The sequence below is a fragment of the Neophocaena asiaeorientalis genome, unplaced genomic scaffold (genome assembly GCF_003031525.2).
Source record: "Neophocaena asiaeorientalis asiaeorientalis breed wild unplaced genomic scaffold, Neophocaena_asiaeorientalis_V1.1 scaffold43, whole genome shotgun sequence".
Classification (NCBI taxonomy): domain Eukaryota; kingdom Metazoa; phylum Chordata; class Mammalia; order Artiodactyla; family Phocoenidae; genus Neophocaena; species Neophocaena asiaeorientalis.
In genome coordinates, this window is record NW_020173674.1 from 15,587,444 (window position 1) to 15,604,156 (window position 16,713).

The 16,713-nt window shown below is 45.0% G+C and overlaps 1 protein-coding gene across 4 annotated transcripts in view; it reads right to left on the bottom strand.

Moving 5' to 3' along the window:
- EXT2 (exostosin glycosyltransferase 2) overlaps positions 1-16,713 on the bottom strand; it is a 132,082-nt gene that overhangs the window by 101,666 nt on the left and 13,703 nt on the right. For 3 of the 4 annotated variants that reach the window (XM_024749356.1, XM_024749353.1, XM_024749354.1), the window contains 3 exons: positions 13,427-13,543; positions 3,770-3,965; positions 1,829-1,968 (listed from right to left, as the gene is read on the bottom strand). In XM_024749356.1, the coding sequence (XP_024605124.1) occupies positions 1,829-1,968; positions 3,770-3,965; positions 13,427-13,543 (453 nt within the window). The remainder of the gene's footprint in view (positions 1-1,828; positions 1,969-3,769; positions 3,966-13,426; positions 13,544-16,713) is intronic. The other variant, XM_024749355.1, reaches the window with a different exon arrangement.

Sequence of the window (16,713 nt, forward strand, 5' to 3'; positions counted from 1 at the left end):
GCTTAATAAATACTTGTTAAATAAGTAAATGATTTCTACCATGCAGATGGGAAAACTGAGGCTCAAAAAGGTTAAATGATTGGCAAGATCACAAAGCTAGCCAGTAACAGAGCTGGTTATCTGAACCCCAGCCTTTTGTCTTCAAATCCAGAGCCCTTCCACCACTTATCCCTAATTACAACTACCCAAGCACATCTAGATCCTCGTAGGAATGAATATCTTCTGAGACTCAGCTCAGGGTCACTGCCTCTGAGAAGCCCTACCCGACCCCACAGCCAGCAAGGGTATGCGTCTCTTCCTCCCCCTCCAAGCAGCCCATCCAGCCAGGGCTGCATCTCAGCTCTGCATCTGGTAATCACTGGCTTACTTGTCTATCTCCCACCACCGGACTAAGAGCTTCTCAGAGGCAAGACCTGACCTTGATCATCTTTGTATCCCCATAGGCAACACAGTACCTGGCAAAGAGAGGGTGCTCAATACATATTTCCACAGACGAATAAGTGACTGGAAGTGGCTCATCACTTCTCCAGGACACAGAGAATCACACACCCTCATCCTCCAGGCTGAACTGGGCTCCCTCCCTGTTCTGGGTTTCCACAGCACCCCCTGCATGCATCTGTTACAGCGTTTATCATACAATATTATAATTGTTGGTTTGTCTTCCCCACTGGATTCTCACCTCCTTAAGAGCAGAGCCTGTATTATTCACGGAGGGCTTTCCAGTAAATGTGAGATAAATGAATGTACACATGAACGAATGCTACTTAAATTGTTCAAATACCTGTGGTGACCAGGCTTGAACACGGTATCAAAAAAGGCGGGAGGGGCTTCCCTGGTGGCGCAGTGGTTGAGAGTCCGCCTGCCGATGCAGGGGACACGGGTTCGTGCCCCGGTCCGGGAAGATCCCACATGCCACAGAGCGGCTGGGCCCGTAAGCCATGGCCGCTGAGCCTGTGCGTCTGCAGCCTGTGTTCCGCAACGGGAGAGGCCACAACAGTGAGAGGCCCGCGTACCCCAAAAAAATAAATAAAATAAGGTGGGAGAGGAGAAAGCAATTAAGCATTTGAGGCAAAGACAAGCCTGAGAGGTATGTACAAAAGGAACTCGTTTTCAAAAACCTTTAACCTCCAAAGTCCTGGGGAAATGAAACAACAAGAGATGAGCAGACTACTCCATGAAGCACAGCACTGACAGTCACGTCCAGGCAGGACCCACGCGTGTCCATCCATCCACTGGGAGTGTTTCTAAGCTTCCACCCGTGTGCAGGCGCTCTGCCTCCAGCCAGCACTTCATGCAAATTCAACAGACTCTAGAGCACTGGTTCTCAGCGGTGGCTACAAATCGGAATTGCCCATGGAGCTTCAAAAGTCCTGAGGACAAGGCCCAGGCATGTGTTTAAAAATTCTTCAGTTGAGTATACTCTACAGTCACAGCTGAGAACCACTGCTCTAGGTCAAGGGTAAACGGCCAGATGGTAAATATTTTAGGTTTTGCGGGCCACGTAATCTCTGTCATTTTAAACTACAGTACTCAACTCTGCCACTGTCACTCAAAAACAGCCGAAGATCATGTGTAAATGAATGGGTATGCTGTGATTCAATAAAACTTTATTTACAAACACTGGCAGCCTGCCATATTTGGCCCAAAGGCCTGTTGGCCAACCTTGGCTCCAGGCCAACGGACTAACTCTCCTTATGGAAAATATAGCAAAAACAGTCTGAAGGAGTAGTTCTCCAACTTAGCTATGCATTACAATTGCTGGGGGGACTTTTAAAATCTAATCCATGCAGGACTCCTGGTGTAAAGTTTATCAGAAGGTAACACCCACCTCTTCCAGTCAAGAACTTCAGAGAAAGGCAAAATGTAGGAGTCTGCAATGATAACTGGGATACAGCCGGCCCGCAACACGTCACTCAACACCGCCTGGCCCAGCCGAGCTCCTCGAAGGACCACACAAAAAGTAGCCTCCTGCAGGAATACAGGCAGAGGGAGGGATTACATACCAGTTTCACTGATCCACTTACTCTGATCCCGGCAGACGATGAAGTTCTCTCAAGGGCTGAAGCCAAGCAACACCAAAAATGCTGAAAGGTAACAGGTCACACCAGTAAGACTGAAAAGCTTAAGTGGCTGCAATGTTCTGGTTTTCCACTCTTCAGTGTCAGCGCAATGCCTCCACTGCTGGCATCCTGAAAATGTTCACAACCCACGTCTAGGTCTTCCTCTGGACACTCAACAACGTGACTCTGCAAGGGCTGGATTCTTTCAGTCCTGGTGTGCTGTGTACACACACTGTGGCACAGTGGCTGCAGTGCTCAGGACACTTACCTCCGCCTACCTTGTTACAGAATTATTTGATCTGGGCCTATCAGTCTCCCTAGAGGACCCACTATACAGAAAGTATCAAATCTCCTTTTATCTTTCTACTCCCCATGGCATCCAGCAGTGTGCTTTGCATCTAGAAGACATTCATTTCATGAATGCAATGCCTTAGAAAACATAGTAGACAGATATGTTCTATTTAGAAACAATCCATCGAACAAAAAGCAAAATCTCAAACAATTTCTTTCTCGTTCACTGCCTCAAACTTGTACTCGATGTGGGACACGTTTGGGAAAGTGAGAGATGTACACGAGAAGAAACAGCTGCAATAAGTCAGCCAAAATAAGAAAAGACCCCATCTCTAATACTCAGTTTCTCCCAGTTTTTGCCTCTTCAGGAGGAAAAAAAGTTAAAAAACAAAACACTGCTTAATCTTTAAAGCTAGAGAAAAGGAAAGTTCAGAAAAAATATGAAGAAACTCAACATGCCAAATTCCTCCGGGGATAAACCAGAAAACAGCAAGAGTGGAAAAAGGGCATCAGTCATGGTGGAGGTGCAGGTGGACAGCTCAGCTGGCCCCAAAGAGTCGGTGTCCAGATGTGCACACACGTGCTGATAACCATTTTTCCTGTCTAGACAAAGGTTACTATAAATACTCCTGCTCACATCACCACTGTTATCAGTCAGACATTCCAGAGGAGATGCAGCACTTTTTGAAAGAAAGTATTTTAACAATCTCAGCATGGGCCAGTGCTCTTTGGAGATTAAAAAAAAAAAATCACACCAGCTCCTTGATATTTCTCCTTGAACTAACCTGTCTGTATTTTAAATATTTAAGTGAACAAAACTCAATTTCTCCTTTCCTAGCCTCCAGGCCCTTGCAGTATGAAATATCCTGCTTATAAAACATCCCCAAAAGGACTACTCTGCTTCTGGTTATGGAAGCCCTGCCACTTCCACAACACCAGTAGGACATGCTAAGGACGGCAAAAACACCAAGAGACAAAAACGGTAACAAAAAATAAAAGCCTCCCACTCAGGAAAAGCTGACCATGGCCTTGCGGGTTGGCACAGTCAGGGGATACAAGCTGCACCATAGAGAAGGAAGTTTCTCTGGCCTGGATTATGAACACAGTGATAAAAGCAAAATACATATGCCTGCTTTGTCTATGTGGCTTTTTTGTAAATCTATGGGATTCGTGCTTTTGCAGTAAGATGAATATCTGAAAGGAGCAGGAACGCTCATAGGCCAAGCAGCTTTGCACAAACAGTACACAGATGCCAAAGCTCCTGGAGGTCCATGGCTGCAGTGAAGAGCAGTCTGTCTTCCTCTCCCCTTGGGGAGCTCTGCTAGCTGAACGTGGGAAACACCTGTCTGTTGTGGTCAGTTTCACCTTGCGGATGTGACCTGTGCCGAGCCCCGAGAGAGGTGCCGGGTGGCACTCACCTGCAGCACCTGTGGGTAATCGAAGACCTGGTGCTTGTGGCAACGCTTTCGGGCGGCGGGGATGCCCTCGGAGAGGTTGGTGCACTTGTCCAGGACTAACACCGCTTCTCCATGTCTGGCCTGGAGGGCGGCCAGCTCCTCTCTGTACTCGGGATGCAGAGCCATCTGGGACGACAGGAGGAAGTACCGCCGTGGCCTACGAAGGACAAAACGAGGGACTGGGACCTTGCAGCCGCTGTGCGAGTCACGGTGAGACCAACTTTGATATTAAACTTAATGGCAACAAGCATTTTCTCACCCTTCTTTATTCACATCCTTGACTTTTTGGGAAATTATACTCTGCGGCATTGCTGAATATCTAAAATATTACACAATCTAAGAAAGCAATCTATGTCTCATTCACATGCTGAAGCGTCATGCCGTCATTAAAGATTTCATTTGGGAAAAGTTCTTAATGTTTTGAGGAAATGCTTATAATATGCCGAGCTAAGGGAACATGCTTTACGTGTGTGTGAATGTATACCTGTAAAGACAGACACGGACTGACTGGTTGATTATTTGGAAGAACATCAAATGTTACCATTAGTTCTATATGAGCTCTCTGCTCTGAAAAGGAACTGGGAGCGGGCTGCATCCTTCAAACAGGAAAACAAGGGGTCTTAATGGACAGCAGTGGCTGTGAAAGAAGAATAAGTGAAAGACTGCTTCCGGCTGTTGGGTGGCACTCTATGCCACTCAACATCCCCATCCTCAAGGCCACAGGGACTCGGGAAGACCAGACTGGGCACTGAGAACAAGTGGAAAAAACCATCTTCACCAAGGGATAGAACCAGTCTTAACATCTGGATAGCAGGGATGCTTACAAGAAAATGGAGTGAAAGGAGGACTTAGAAGAAGCTAGCGCCATTTAAATCTCCACGAGAGACAAAACGTGAGCACAAAGTGAGTAAGCCAGGAGTTGGGGGAAGACTCTGGGGAGACCAGATGGTAAGTCATTCCCTCCCGCAGGCAGACAGGTTACAGAGCATAAACACGACATGGGCTGAGGGACCAGCAGGGATCACTGTAGAAGAAAGGAAGAATATAAAGCAGGTTCCAGAGGAAATGAAACCCCCATCAGACCTAGAAGCAGGACTCACTCAAATCTACCTCAAACTGGTACAGACCGGGGAAAATACTGAACATACACCTCTCTAAGTAGAGCCACCAGGGAAGATAACAGGAAGCAATGCATAAGGAACAACCCAAAGGCCACAATCTGAACCCCACTCCCCACCCCACTGCTTTCCTTCTTGCTTTGGGAGAAAGAAAGGGTAATTGTTTTGGTTTTCCACGGTTTCTCAGGCTTATCTGGAGGGTCCAGATGGAGAACACCATATGCATCCACCCATGACCAAAGAATAATCATTCTCTAACGGAGAAGGTGGCACCTTCCCAAGCATTAAGCTTCATGCCCACAAGACCCAGAGCAGTGACTGAGAAGGTGAACACTCTCCCTGCCAGCAATTCAGTTCAACAGAGCAGCAGCCACCATAGCTGTGCATGGCTCTCAAATCCTCAGAGCCATTTCTTCTGGTCATTTCTTTCTACAGCTGAACTAAAAGCAAAGGGTATTGCCCACACCACAGGGAGGAAAGAAAGGGACAAGCAGATTCCCTAGAACTTCACTGCCCAACAGCAGTTAGCCACGTGAGACCATTTAAATCTATTAAAATTTAAAATCCAGTTCCGCAGTCACATTAGCCACATTTCAACTGCTCAACAGCCATACGTGGCCAGTGACACCTGACAGCACGAATACAGATCATCTCCTCGCTGAAAGATCTATTTGAGAAAGCTGCCCTGGACGGTAGTGCAGACCCAGAGCCCGGGGTAGAGGCAAGCAGAGGTAAGAGAGACGTGGAACAGCAGCCCATCGGGGAGATAGTGTGGATCAGCTGTAGCGACTGGTTTCTCTCATCCTGGGCAACTTCCCCCTAAATCACGTTTTATTGAACAATACACTGTATATTTACAGCCAAAAGTATTCCTTCTAGCCACTGAAACAGACTCTTGAATTCCACTCCCAGCCCTGAGCCTCAATTATTTTTCTTTTGTAAAAGCAATTTTAATTTTCAGAGGGATGACTTATGATGGGAAGATCACATACAGGGAGCACTCTCAGATCATCTCAAAGTGAAGACCGCCTCCATTCAAAGTACTTCTGTAATCAAACTTGTCTGTTTAAACAGGAGGAAGATTTACAGTCAAACTCTCAAGACAAGCATGGAAACCACCTTAACAATTAAAGCCATTTGAAAATGAAATGAACTGTCTTGTGAGGTGCTGAGTCCTTTTTATTACAAATCAGCAAACTTTTCATTAAGAAGTAATAGCAAAAGGTATACATTAAGTTAGAGCTGAACGGCCTCTAAAGGTCTTTCCAATCCCCAAGACACTGGTTCTACGGTGGATGTCCTGGAGCCCTGGGACTCGCTGGATATTTCTGGAGATTTTCTATTTAAGTAACATAAAACTGGTGCTCCGGGCTGCTAAGAACAAGAATAGACATGCTGGTATGCAAGGGGGTGTCCATGAAGGAGGAGGTAAAGTGCTGGAGTCCTGGAGGGAAGAGGGTGCTTCTGCACAGCGGGGTGGCCCACCCACAGGGAATGCTGAAGTCTTAGTTGGGGGAGAGCTTCTACTTGGGGGAAGAGCAGGGAGGTGGCCTGGCACAGAGTACGAGATCCCTAAAAGAGTGACAGGGGAAGGGGTAGAGGTAGTTATGGCCCCCCAGCATGGGATGCTGAGACCAGGTGAGGTTAGGAGGGCATCCGGGCAGCCCAGGAGAGTGTTAGAGGCCGGGCAGGCTGAAAGCGGAACCAATATGAACGCATGGTTTTCAATACATGTAGACAGAGAGAGAGAGAGAGATCCATCTATATAGACAGAGAAATAAATACAGATGCTAACATGTGGTGCTCAAAGAAACTCTTGAGTAAAGAAAGGCTCTGGGTTGGATTTCACTGTTAAGAACACAGTTCTATTTTTAGACACTCAGCCACCAGGCTCCCTGGGTCCCCACCTACCACTACCATTTTCTACATAAATGTGCAGATGTGAACAAGAGTCTAAAAATGTTCCCCCTGCCTGCATGCTGGCTCTCCCTGACCCGGCAGATGGCTGGTCGATGGAGTAGGCCCATTTTAGTTTTAAGCAAACAAAATCTTAAGGTGGATTTGTTTTTCTTTCAAGGACTAAAATTACCAGCTATGACTTTCATGTTTCCTCCCAGCAGTGCTGATATCGAAGCTTAAGTAAAATCATGCTGAGAACTCGAAGTCTCCCTCAATAGTAACAGTTGTAAACTCCCAGTTTAGTTCCTTTTAGAGAGAAAATGACAAGAATTCCAGCTGAGGCCAACACAGCTGTGAGAAGAAGCTATCAATAGCAGCAGTCTTCAGCTTCCCATTGAAAAATATTGAGAGAGATTTAAAATAAAAACAAGGCTCTTACTACTCTATGTAGCCCTCAAGAGATGTGGGAATTCCCTTAAAAAGCAACTCTCACAAAGAGCAACAGATCCCAAATGTTGCCGCGAGGTCACCCACACTGCCTCCTCCCAAGTCCCTAGAAAGTGTGATGAGTCTGGAGCCTGTCTTTGCTTTGCTTTGCTTTTTTCCCCCTTTTTTTCAGAGGGAGAGGAGTGTTGTTTGTAAAAGAAACACAACTGCAGGGCCAGACTGCAAAACCGGTGGGGAAATGGAGAGGGCAGGTCTAGGTCGGGCTGCAGAAATCCACCCCTTGGCCAGCAGGGGGAGGACCACGCCCATCGCAGCCTTCAGTGTCCTTCTGCTGCCCTTGAAGGTAGAGCGCTACTCTATCTAGTTACTGAACATCAGAAGTTTAGAAATCAACTGCAGCCTTAAGCCATCTAAAGATCTTAATTTCAGCCTAGTTATACATAAAAATTAGAGATTACGTTACCAAGAAAACACCACCAAGAAAACAGCCTGTAAATCTTTGAAACTATTCTTTGAAGGTAATTACTGTTCGGAGTGGTTTGCTCTCCTTTGTTTCATCTTCACTGAATCTTTTCCTTTCGGTATGCTTTTTCCCTGGATTAAGTCTAAAGGGAAGTGACAGTCCTAAACCAATGTAAGAGAGCTAGGGACGTCCCTGGTAGCGCAGTGGTTAAGAATCCGCCTGCCAATGCAGGGGGCACGGGTTCGAGCCCTGGTCTGGGAAGATCCCACATGCCGCGGAGCAACTAAGCCTGTGCGCCACAACTACTGAGCCTGCGCTCTAGAGCCCGCCAGCTTCAACTACTGAGCCCGCATGCCACAACTACTGAAGCCCGCGCACCTAGAGCCCGTGCTCCGCAACGAGAGAAGCCACCGCAACGAGAAGCCTGCGCACCGCAACAAAGAGTAGCCCCCACTCACCGCAACTAGAGAAAGCCCGTGTGCAGCAATGAAGACACAACACAGCCAAAAATAAATAAATAAATAAATAAATTTATTTTTAAAAAAGAGAGCTAGAGTATACTCAAGAGATTACACAATAAAGAGAGTTTCAGCCGAGCAGTCTTAAGAAAGAGGCCGAGAGGCGGCTGAGCCAGCCTGCCAGACTCGCTCCTCACCTGCTCACACCCTGTCTTGCCCAGGCTTTCTCGGCCGCAGCACTGCCGACACTTGGACCCAATGATTCTTTGTAGTGAGGGCTGCCCTGGGCATCATAGAGATTTAGCGGCATCACCGGCCTCCACCCACCAGATGCCTGCGGCACCCTGTGCAGAACAGAGTTAACACAGCCTGATGGCTCTCTTTTTCGAAAGGCTGGCCCTTGGCTGGTGCATGGAACTTCGATTTGAGGGGAGAACTGTAAGAATGGCTCACTGGGCCCAAACTGTACAAACAACAGGGTTTATGCTGAACACCTGCTTTCCTTCTGGGAGCCTGGAATTATGCACAGCACGTGCCACGCAGAGACTGCCCATGTGATTCATTCCCAAAAAAACCCTGGGTGCTGAATCTCTAACGAGCTTAGCTGGTGGGCAGCATTTCACATGGTTGTCACAACTTGGTGCTGGGGGAAGTAAGCCCCTCCTGTGCGATGCCAGGGGGAGAGCACCCTTGGAAGCTTGCCCCTGGTTTCCCTGGACTTCACCCTATGTGCCTTTGCTCTCTGGGGACTGTGATTTACATCCTTTTGCTGTAATAAAACATAGCCACGAGTATGACTACACACTGAGTCCTGTGGGTCCTCCTGCAAATCATCAAAATTGGAGGTGGTCTTGGGGACCACTGACACACTCCCTCAGTCATGACAGTCAAAAATGGCTCCACAGATTGCCACATGTCCCCCTGGGGGGGCAAAATCAACCTCCCTCCCCTGCTGAGAACCACCAGCCTGGGCACACTTGGCCCAAATAGGCCTGCAATAAAAGTTTGATTTGAACTGAAGTGAACAGAACTAAATTGAATTAAATAATCTCCAGAACAACAGGAAAAGAAAAGGGAAAAGAAACAAGGTTTAAAAAAAAAAAAAAACGTTTAAAATCACACAATTGATTTCAAGTAGATGCTCACAGAAGCAGCAAGCAGAGGACTAAACCTTCCTTCAATTTCAAGTGACTTTTCTCTGCTCATTAGTTATTCAAAGCTAGTGCTACATAAATATGCCAAATTCAGATCCTAAGTACACGAGAGAAACTTGTACTGCCCCAAAGGGTACCAGCTGGGCTCACACAGATCACCCTTTCTCAACTTATGGAACTCCAGCCTCAAAACACGGCATTGAACTGTATCAGTTCCTCCAGTCTACAAATTCTCTATAGATTTATTTTGGGGCTTTCATCTTGATGGTGATCAAAAAAATTCGTATAGGCAAATCTCTGCTCGTATTTAATGATGTATACTACTAAAAAGTTTTCAATGTCCAAGCTTGTATTTGATGGGCTAATGAGAGGAGAAGGAAGACTTAAGATGTAAATAATGCAAAGCAAGTATACAAGGGTAAAATCTAAGTGATGGGTATACAGGTGTTCACCATAAAATTCTTTTAACTTTGCTGTCTGCTTGAAGATTTTCATTAAAATGTTGGGGAAAAAATACAAATCATGCATCTGTACCAGATGAAGATAATAATGTCAGTAAATTATAACAATATACTACATAAAGGGAAGCTTCCTAGTGGCTCAAACAGAAAGAGTGGCAGGAAGAAATACATCATCACCCAGCGTGCGAAGTACAGGCACGTTAAACGCAGAAGTCCCATAATTAACGCCATATTCACCTTGAAAGATGCAATTCAGTTTTAAAGAAAAAGCCTCAGCTGTGACATTATGTTAATCTGACTGTTATTAGTTTTGTAGATTTGTCTGTATTTAACTTGTAAATTTGTTTTAGTTTTGTAGTTGTCTAAGTACAAAGCAGCTTAGATTGTTTCCTATTTGTACTTATTCAAGTTGCCCTATTTAAAAAAGCAATTAAAATGCAAGGGATCTTGAATAGCCAAAAACAAATAAAAATAAAGCCCCTGAAAAAGAAGAACAAAGTTGGTGGACTTACATTTACCATTTACTACAAAACTGCAGCAATCAAGACAGGGTGGTAGTGGCCTTAGGACAGACATATAGACCAATGGAATAGAATTGAGACTTCAGAAATAAACCCATATACCTACAGCCAGTTGATTTTCAACAAGGGTGCCAAGGTCATTCAATGGGAAAAGAACAGTCTTTTCAACAAGTATGGATAAGACAACTGGATATCCACAAGGAAAAGAATGAGGGTGGACCCCCACCTCATACCATATACAAAAATTAACTCAAAATAGATCAAAAACCAAAATGTAAGAGCTAAAACTATAAAATGCTTAGTAGAAAACACAGGTGCAAATCTTTGTGGCCTTGATTAGACAATGGTTTCTCAGGTATGTCACCAAAAATGCAAGCAACCAAAGGAAAAATAGAAGCTTCATCCAAATTAGAAGCTTTTGTGTATCAAAGGACGCTATCGGGGCTTCCCCGGTGGCACAGTGGTTGAGAGTCCGCCTGCCGATGCAGGGGACACGGGTTTGTGCCCCGGTCCGGGAAGACGCCACATGCTGTGGAATGGCTGGGCCCGTGAGCCATGGCCGCTGAGCCCGCACGTCCGGAGCCTGTGCTCCGCAACGGGAGAGGCCACAACGGTGAGAGGCCCGCGTACCGCCAAAAAAAAAAATCAAAAAAGTGAAAAGACAACCTACAGAATAGGAGAAAACATCTGCAAATCATGTATCTAATAAGGATCTAGTATCCAAAATGTACAAGAATTCTTACAACTCACCAATAAAAACACAACCCAATTTGAAAATGGGCAAATGATTTGAATAGACATTTCTCCAAACACAGTATATAAATTTTCATAGCCAATAAGAACATGGAAAGGTACTCAGCATTATTAATTAGAGAAATGCAGATCAAAACCACAATGATACCTCTTCACATCTGCTGGGATGGCTAGAATAAAAGACAGGTAATAACAAGTCTTGGCAAGGTTGTGAAGATATTGGAACCCTCCCTCATACCTTGCTGGCGGGAATGTAAAATGGTACAGCTGCTTCAGAAAACATTCTGGCAGCTCCTCAAAAAGTTAAACATAGAGTGAACATATGACCCGGCAATTCCACTCCTCAGTATACACCCAAGAGAAGTGAAAACATATGTTTACATAAAAGTTTGTACGTGAATGTTCATAGCAGTATTATTCACAAAGGCTAAAAAATGGAAATAACCCAAATGTCCATCAACTGAAGAATGGATAAACAAAATGTGGTATATCCATATGATGAAATATTAAGTCAAAAAAGGAATGAAGTATTGGCTCTATTCTACAAAATGGATAAACCTTGAAACCACTATGCTAAGTGAAAGAAGGCAGACACAATAAGTCACATAGTGAATGACCACATTTATATAAAATGTCCAGAACAGGCAAATCCATAGAGACAGAAGGCAAACTGGTAGTTGTTGCTAGGAACAGGGGGCGTGAAGTTTGGGGGCAGGGATAGAGAGTGACTGCTAGAAGGCAGTGGGTTTATTTGGGGGATGCTGTAAACGTTCTGGAATTAGACAATAGTGATTAGACGATAGTTGTACAATTTTGTGAATATACCAAAAAACACTGAACTGTACACTTTGAGTGACTTTTGTGGAATATGAATTATATCTCAATTGAAAAATAATAAAATAAATTAAGTCAACTCTGGGAGTCCACCAACAGAGGAAAATCCACAAAGATGATCTAAGCAGCAAGTTCATGAACCATTCAGTCTTTTTTTTTGCACTTGCCTAATGGTAGAGAAAAAAATATTTCAAGCTCTCCTGGGCTTTATACATTGTCTATAAAAAGTTGCTATGCCTAAAGGAAGTTCCAGAATTTGGTTCTGGGCCACACGGGAACACATATACAGGAGTGAAATGTCTTCTCTTTGGGAAAGTTCCCTTACTTCTCAAAGAACCCATAAAGGCTTCTAAGGGGAAGTTTGGGATGCTTCAATAATGATTCTAATGTTCTGTGAGCAAACCACTTCCTTGAGACTCATTTCTGACACCAAATGCTATGTGTGGGTTTGTAGATCTCATCCAGCACGTATAACATTGCTGGTGTGGCAATATACAAATCAGTCATCTTCATATTATACATGAGCACTTGTCACAAAAACAAAGGATACTATTATCATCATGTTTGTTTAAAGCTCACTGCTGATACGCTCATCATGAATTAGCACAATTTTTAAACAGGCTACAGCAAAAAAAAAAAAAGAAAGAAATTAGATAAAGTACCCTGCACATCCATACCATCAGCCCTCCTCATTTCCTTGCTCACATATCAGAAACATGACCCAATTATGTGCCAGGCACGGGGGACGTGGCAGTTCAAAACAAGACCTGGCTGAAGCTTACAAAATCAAAGATGCAAAACAGAGAAGGTTTAAGCAAGTCGTTACAAGGGCGTAATGAGGGTAACTAGGAGTGCCATTCCAGGGGCCAGAAAGTGCCTCCTGACTAAGCGGTATTCAAGTTGAAACCTACAGGACAAGCAGGTCATTAGTCTGATGAAAATGAGGAAAAGGATTTCCAGACAATGGAGAGTGTTTACAGCCCAGAAAAACTGAGAGAGCAAAGCTTATTCTAAGAACTAAAAAAAAAGGCTAGAGATGGAGACAGTGGTCACGTAGTCGAGGGTCTTGAGAGACATTTTAAGGAGTCTGGGCTTCCCAAGAACAACGTGATGCCAACCGTCAAACTGGAGAACCGCGAGACCAGAGGCAGAAGACCACAGAGGGAGCCGTTTCAGCAATCCAAAGGAAGGACGACAGTCGCCTGGCGCAGGGTGGGTGCAGAGAGGGAGCTAGAAAATATTGAATACGTGGGATGTAGAATCAATAGGACTTCTTATTCTGATATAGGAAGTAAGGGAGAGGAAAGAGTTGATGACACCACATAGATTTCTGATTTGGGAAGCCTGGTAGACAGCACTCAAAACTGACTGAGCGAGAGAGAGAACTGAAGGATCAATAAGGTTGGGGTGAGGCAGGGAAATGGTAGACTCAAAGACCCTGGCCTGTAATTGATGCTTTGGCTCTCGCCGGCATCTCCCAGCACACCCTGTTGCGCCGAATGCTCCTCACCCTGGTCCTTTCTCTGGAAGGTCCACCTCGGCTGACAGCGGACTATAGACAGGAATGCTGACATCGTAGCCTTGCCGGTAAGTCCATGTAGAAAAGCCACCACCAGCCAACAGAGCCCTGAAAGCAAAGGATTTTGTCAAATGATGAGAAAGAGAGAAGGTCTTCATTCTGATAAGCTCTGTGGAAAGGGGTAATTGAATATTCATAACAATATCGACCACAGCTAATGTTTACCAAGTCCGTTTTCTACAAAGACACTGTGCTCAATGTTGTACAATCACACCTCCTGGACATCAGCTGCACCCTATTCCTGAGTCACCACCCTTCCTCTGGGGTCCTAAGTAGTCTTTCCCTACTTTCCATGTTTTAAAATACATCAGAGCCAGGAGGACTCCCTTTGAACAGCCCCTCTGTCACCTCATTCAGATCCCATTCACCTCTCCCAAAAGTCATACCCAACTCTTAAACACACTTACAATAACAGCAATAATAATAGGTCTGTACAGGACAACTGGCTGGGGAAGTCACTTACCAACCCCACTGACTGGAATCTCAGGGGACAATGGACAAAGAAAGCAGTGGTGACAGCAAAGTATCACATCTCATGCTGCCTACGCCCCAGCCTCTCTCCAATTCCCGCCCCGAGCAGTCCTTTCCACTGTCATCCCAGAGCTACGTGTGCATCACGTAACCTCTACCAGCTCTCACCATCCATTCCAGCTACTCAGTCCTATTAACCCAATTCTGTCTACAGGAAGCAGAATCCAGAACTGGACCTTTAGTGCTTCTCTTGCAGTCTGTATGCATGAGCTTTTATTCTCCTTGGTTAGAAAGCCAAGAAGACTCTGTTTTAATTGGATCCAGCAAGTAGTACAATGACACTTCATCAGAAAGGAAGCAGGTGTACATCACACCAACTTTTACAGCTATTCTGCCCCTGGGGCTGCAAACCCATCAAATCACTTACTGGGGCAGAGTGATGCCAGTTCCACGCACTGCACAGTCTGAGCCAAAGTGTATGAACTGAAAAGCCACATTCTGTGCCATCTTGATTGCTACCAATCCCCTCCCTGCCCTGATGACAGCCTACATTCCCTTCTAACATGACCAGTTTAAGTTCAAAGATTTTCAAACCACCCCTGGAAATCCCAATGTGTTTGTTTAAGCTTTAGGAAACCAAGAGTTGGTCAGGGAGGTAACGTGCAGGCTAAAAACCTCTCCAGCTGCCAGTCCTCTACGTAAGACTCAGTAACTAGCCTTCGTATCAACATACGGTCTTATTTTTCTTGAGTGGCATTCAGCAATGAATCCGTCCAACATGAATCTGGGTGGGTTCCATGACCATGATGGCAAGCAGACTGCATGGGTCCCCACAACCTATGTGCAGAGAAGCAAACACTGATCCGATATACAGGCACCAAGCAGTCCAGGTAAGCCAGGGTAGTGGGTGATGAGGTAATTACACCCACACCCCAGAGGACAGGAGCATGTGTACGTAGTGAGAAAGGAAGCAGGTGTACATGATGCCAACTTTTACTGTTACTCTGTCCCTGGAGCCCCGAGGGTAAGCGAGGGGGTTAAGCACTGGTAGGAGGAAAGCATGCAACCCGAAGCATGTCTCCTGCCACAGATCACACATGTGCAATCTGGTGTGTGATCTCAGGAAGAGTCACCACTGCAATTAGTCAAACAAGCCGCACACCGGCCCTGCTGCTAAGACTTCAACTCGAAGTCACTGTATCTTCTTCTGCCAAGCTTTCCCTAACATTATAATGGAGAAAAAATTGTAAGCCTCCCTTGTTTTACAGAACACGTGTTTTACATTGACTGAAAAGTCAATTTCTGAGAAGCACATTCTGTTTTCCCATTATGTATCCCCAAATCAGAGATCCGTTCCAAAGCCGCAAGAGACTGAACAAAACCTTGCAGCTAAGAAAGCATCACTATGATGACCACACTCACACCAGGCGCTCTATCACTGGAAGTGTCACCAGAACCTTCAGCATTTTCCGGGACTTCCTGACTCGGGGACATCACCGACCCTCCTCCTCTCAGCCTGGCCTCGCGGACTCAGCACCCCTACGCTGGGTCTTTCCCAGACACTCTCACAGCTCGCCTCCTCCCATGTGAGTATTCACAGAGCCTGAACACAGTTCGTCCGCAAGTGTATCTTTTGCTTCCTTTTAATCAGGCCTGCAAATTCCTCATATATAAAGCTTCACGTTTTAGGGTTTGCAAAAAGTGAAACTGACCAATTCTATTGATTATCCTTGTTTGTTTACTGACTCAAACTAAAAAAAAAAAAAAAATTATGAGACAAGTACATTTGAGCAATGGCTAGATATTTGGTGAATATCTGGTGGTATTAAAGAACTACTGTTAATTTTTTTAGGTATGATAATAGTATTGTAGTTATATATATATATATTTTTTTGGCCGCATTGGGTCTTCGTTGCTGTGCGTGGCTTACTCTAGTTGCGGCGCTACTCTTCGCTGCGGTGCACGGGCTTCTCATTGCGGTGGCTTCTCTTGTTGCGGAGCACGGGCTATAGGAGTGCTGGCTTCAGTAGTTGCGGCCCGCCGGCTCAGCAGTTGTGGCTCGCGGGCTCTAGAGCGCAGGCTCAGTAGTTGTGGCGCACGGACTTAGTTGCTCCGCGGCATGTGGGATCTTCCCGGGCCAGGGCTCAAACCCATGTCCCCTGCATTGGCAAGCGGATTCTTAACCACTGCGCCATCAGGGAAGTCCCTGTAGTTACATTTTTTAAAAAGCTCTTATGCAGAGCCTCAAATGAAATGTTTACATATATAATGATATAACATCTGGGATTTGCTTCTAGATAATCTAGCGAGGGGTAGGTAGGAATACAGATAAATCAAGTTGACGACATCACAGCTGGACAGTGGGTATGTGGGGCTCGCTGTACTGGTTTCTCTTCTTTTATACAAGTTGAAAAGTTTCCGTAAGAAGTTTAAATAAATATACACCCATACGAAAGTAGAAATTTGTGAGCGATATGTGCAAAGAAAGGATAACAAAAATCTAAGGTAGTAATAAAATTACAGAATGTGTCTGAGAAAACAAAGATCAGTAAAGTCAGACATTGAAGAGGTACAATTTGCTGTCATTTGACTTAAAATAAAATGGGTATGTGAATATATACATGTGTGTGTTTGACTATAAATCCATCAAATAAAGACTCGAAAAATACACAGTGTTTGATAACAGTGATTACCTCTCAGTAAGAGAGTAAAAAGAGGAGGATTTGAAAGCACACTTTTACATTTTA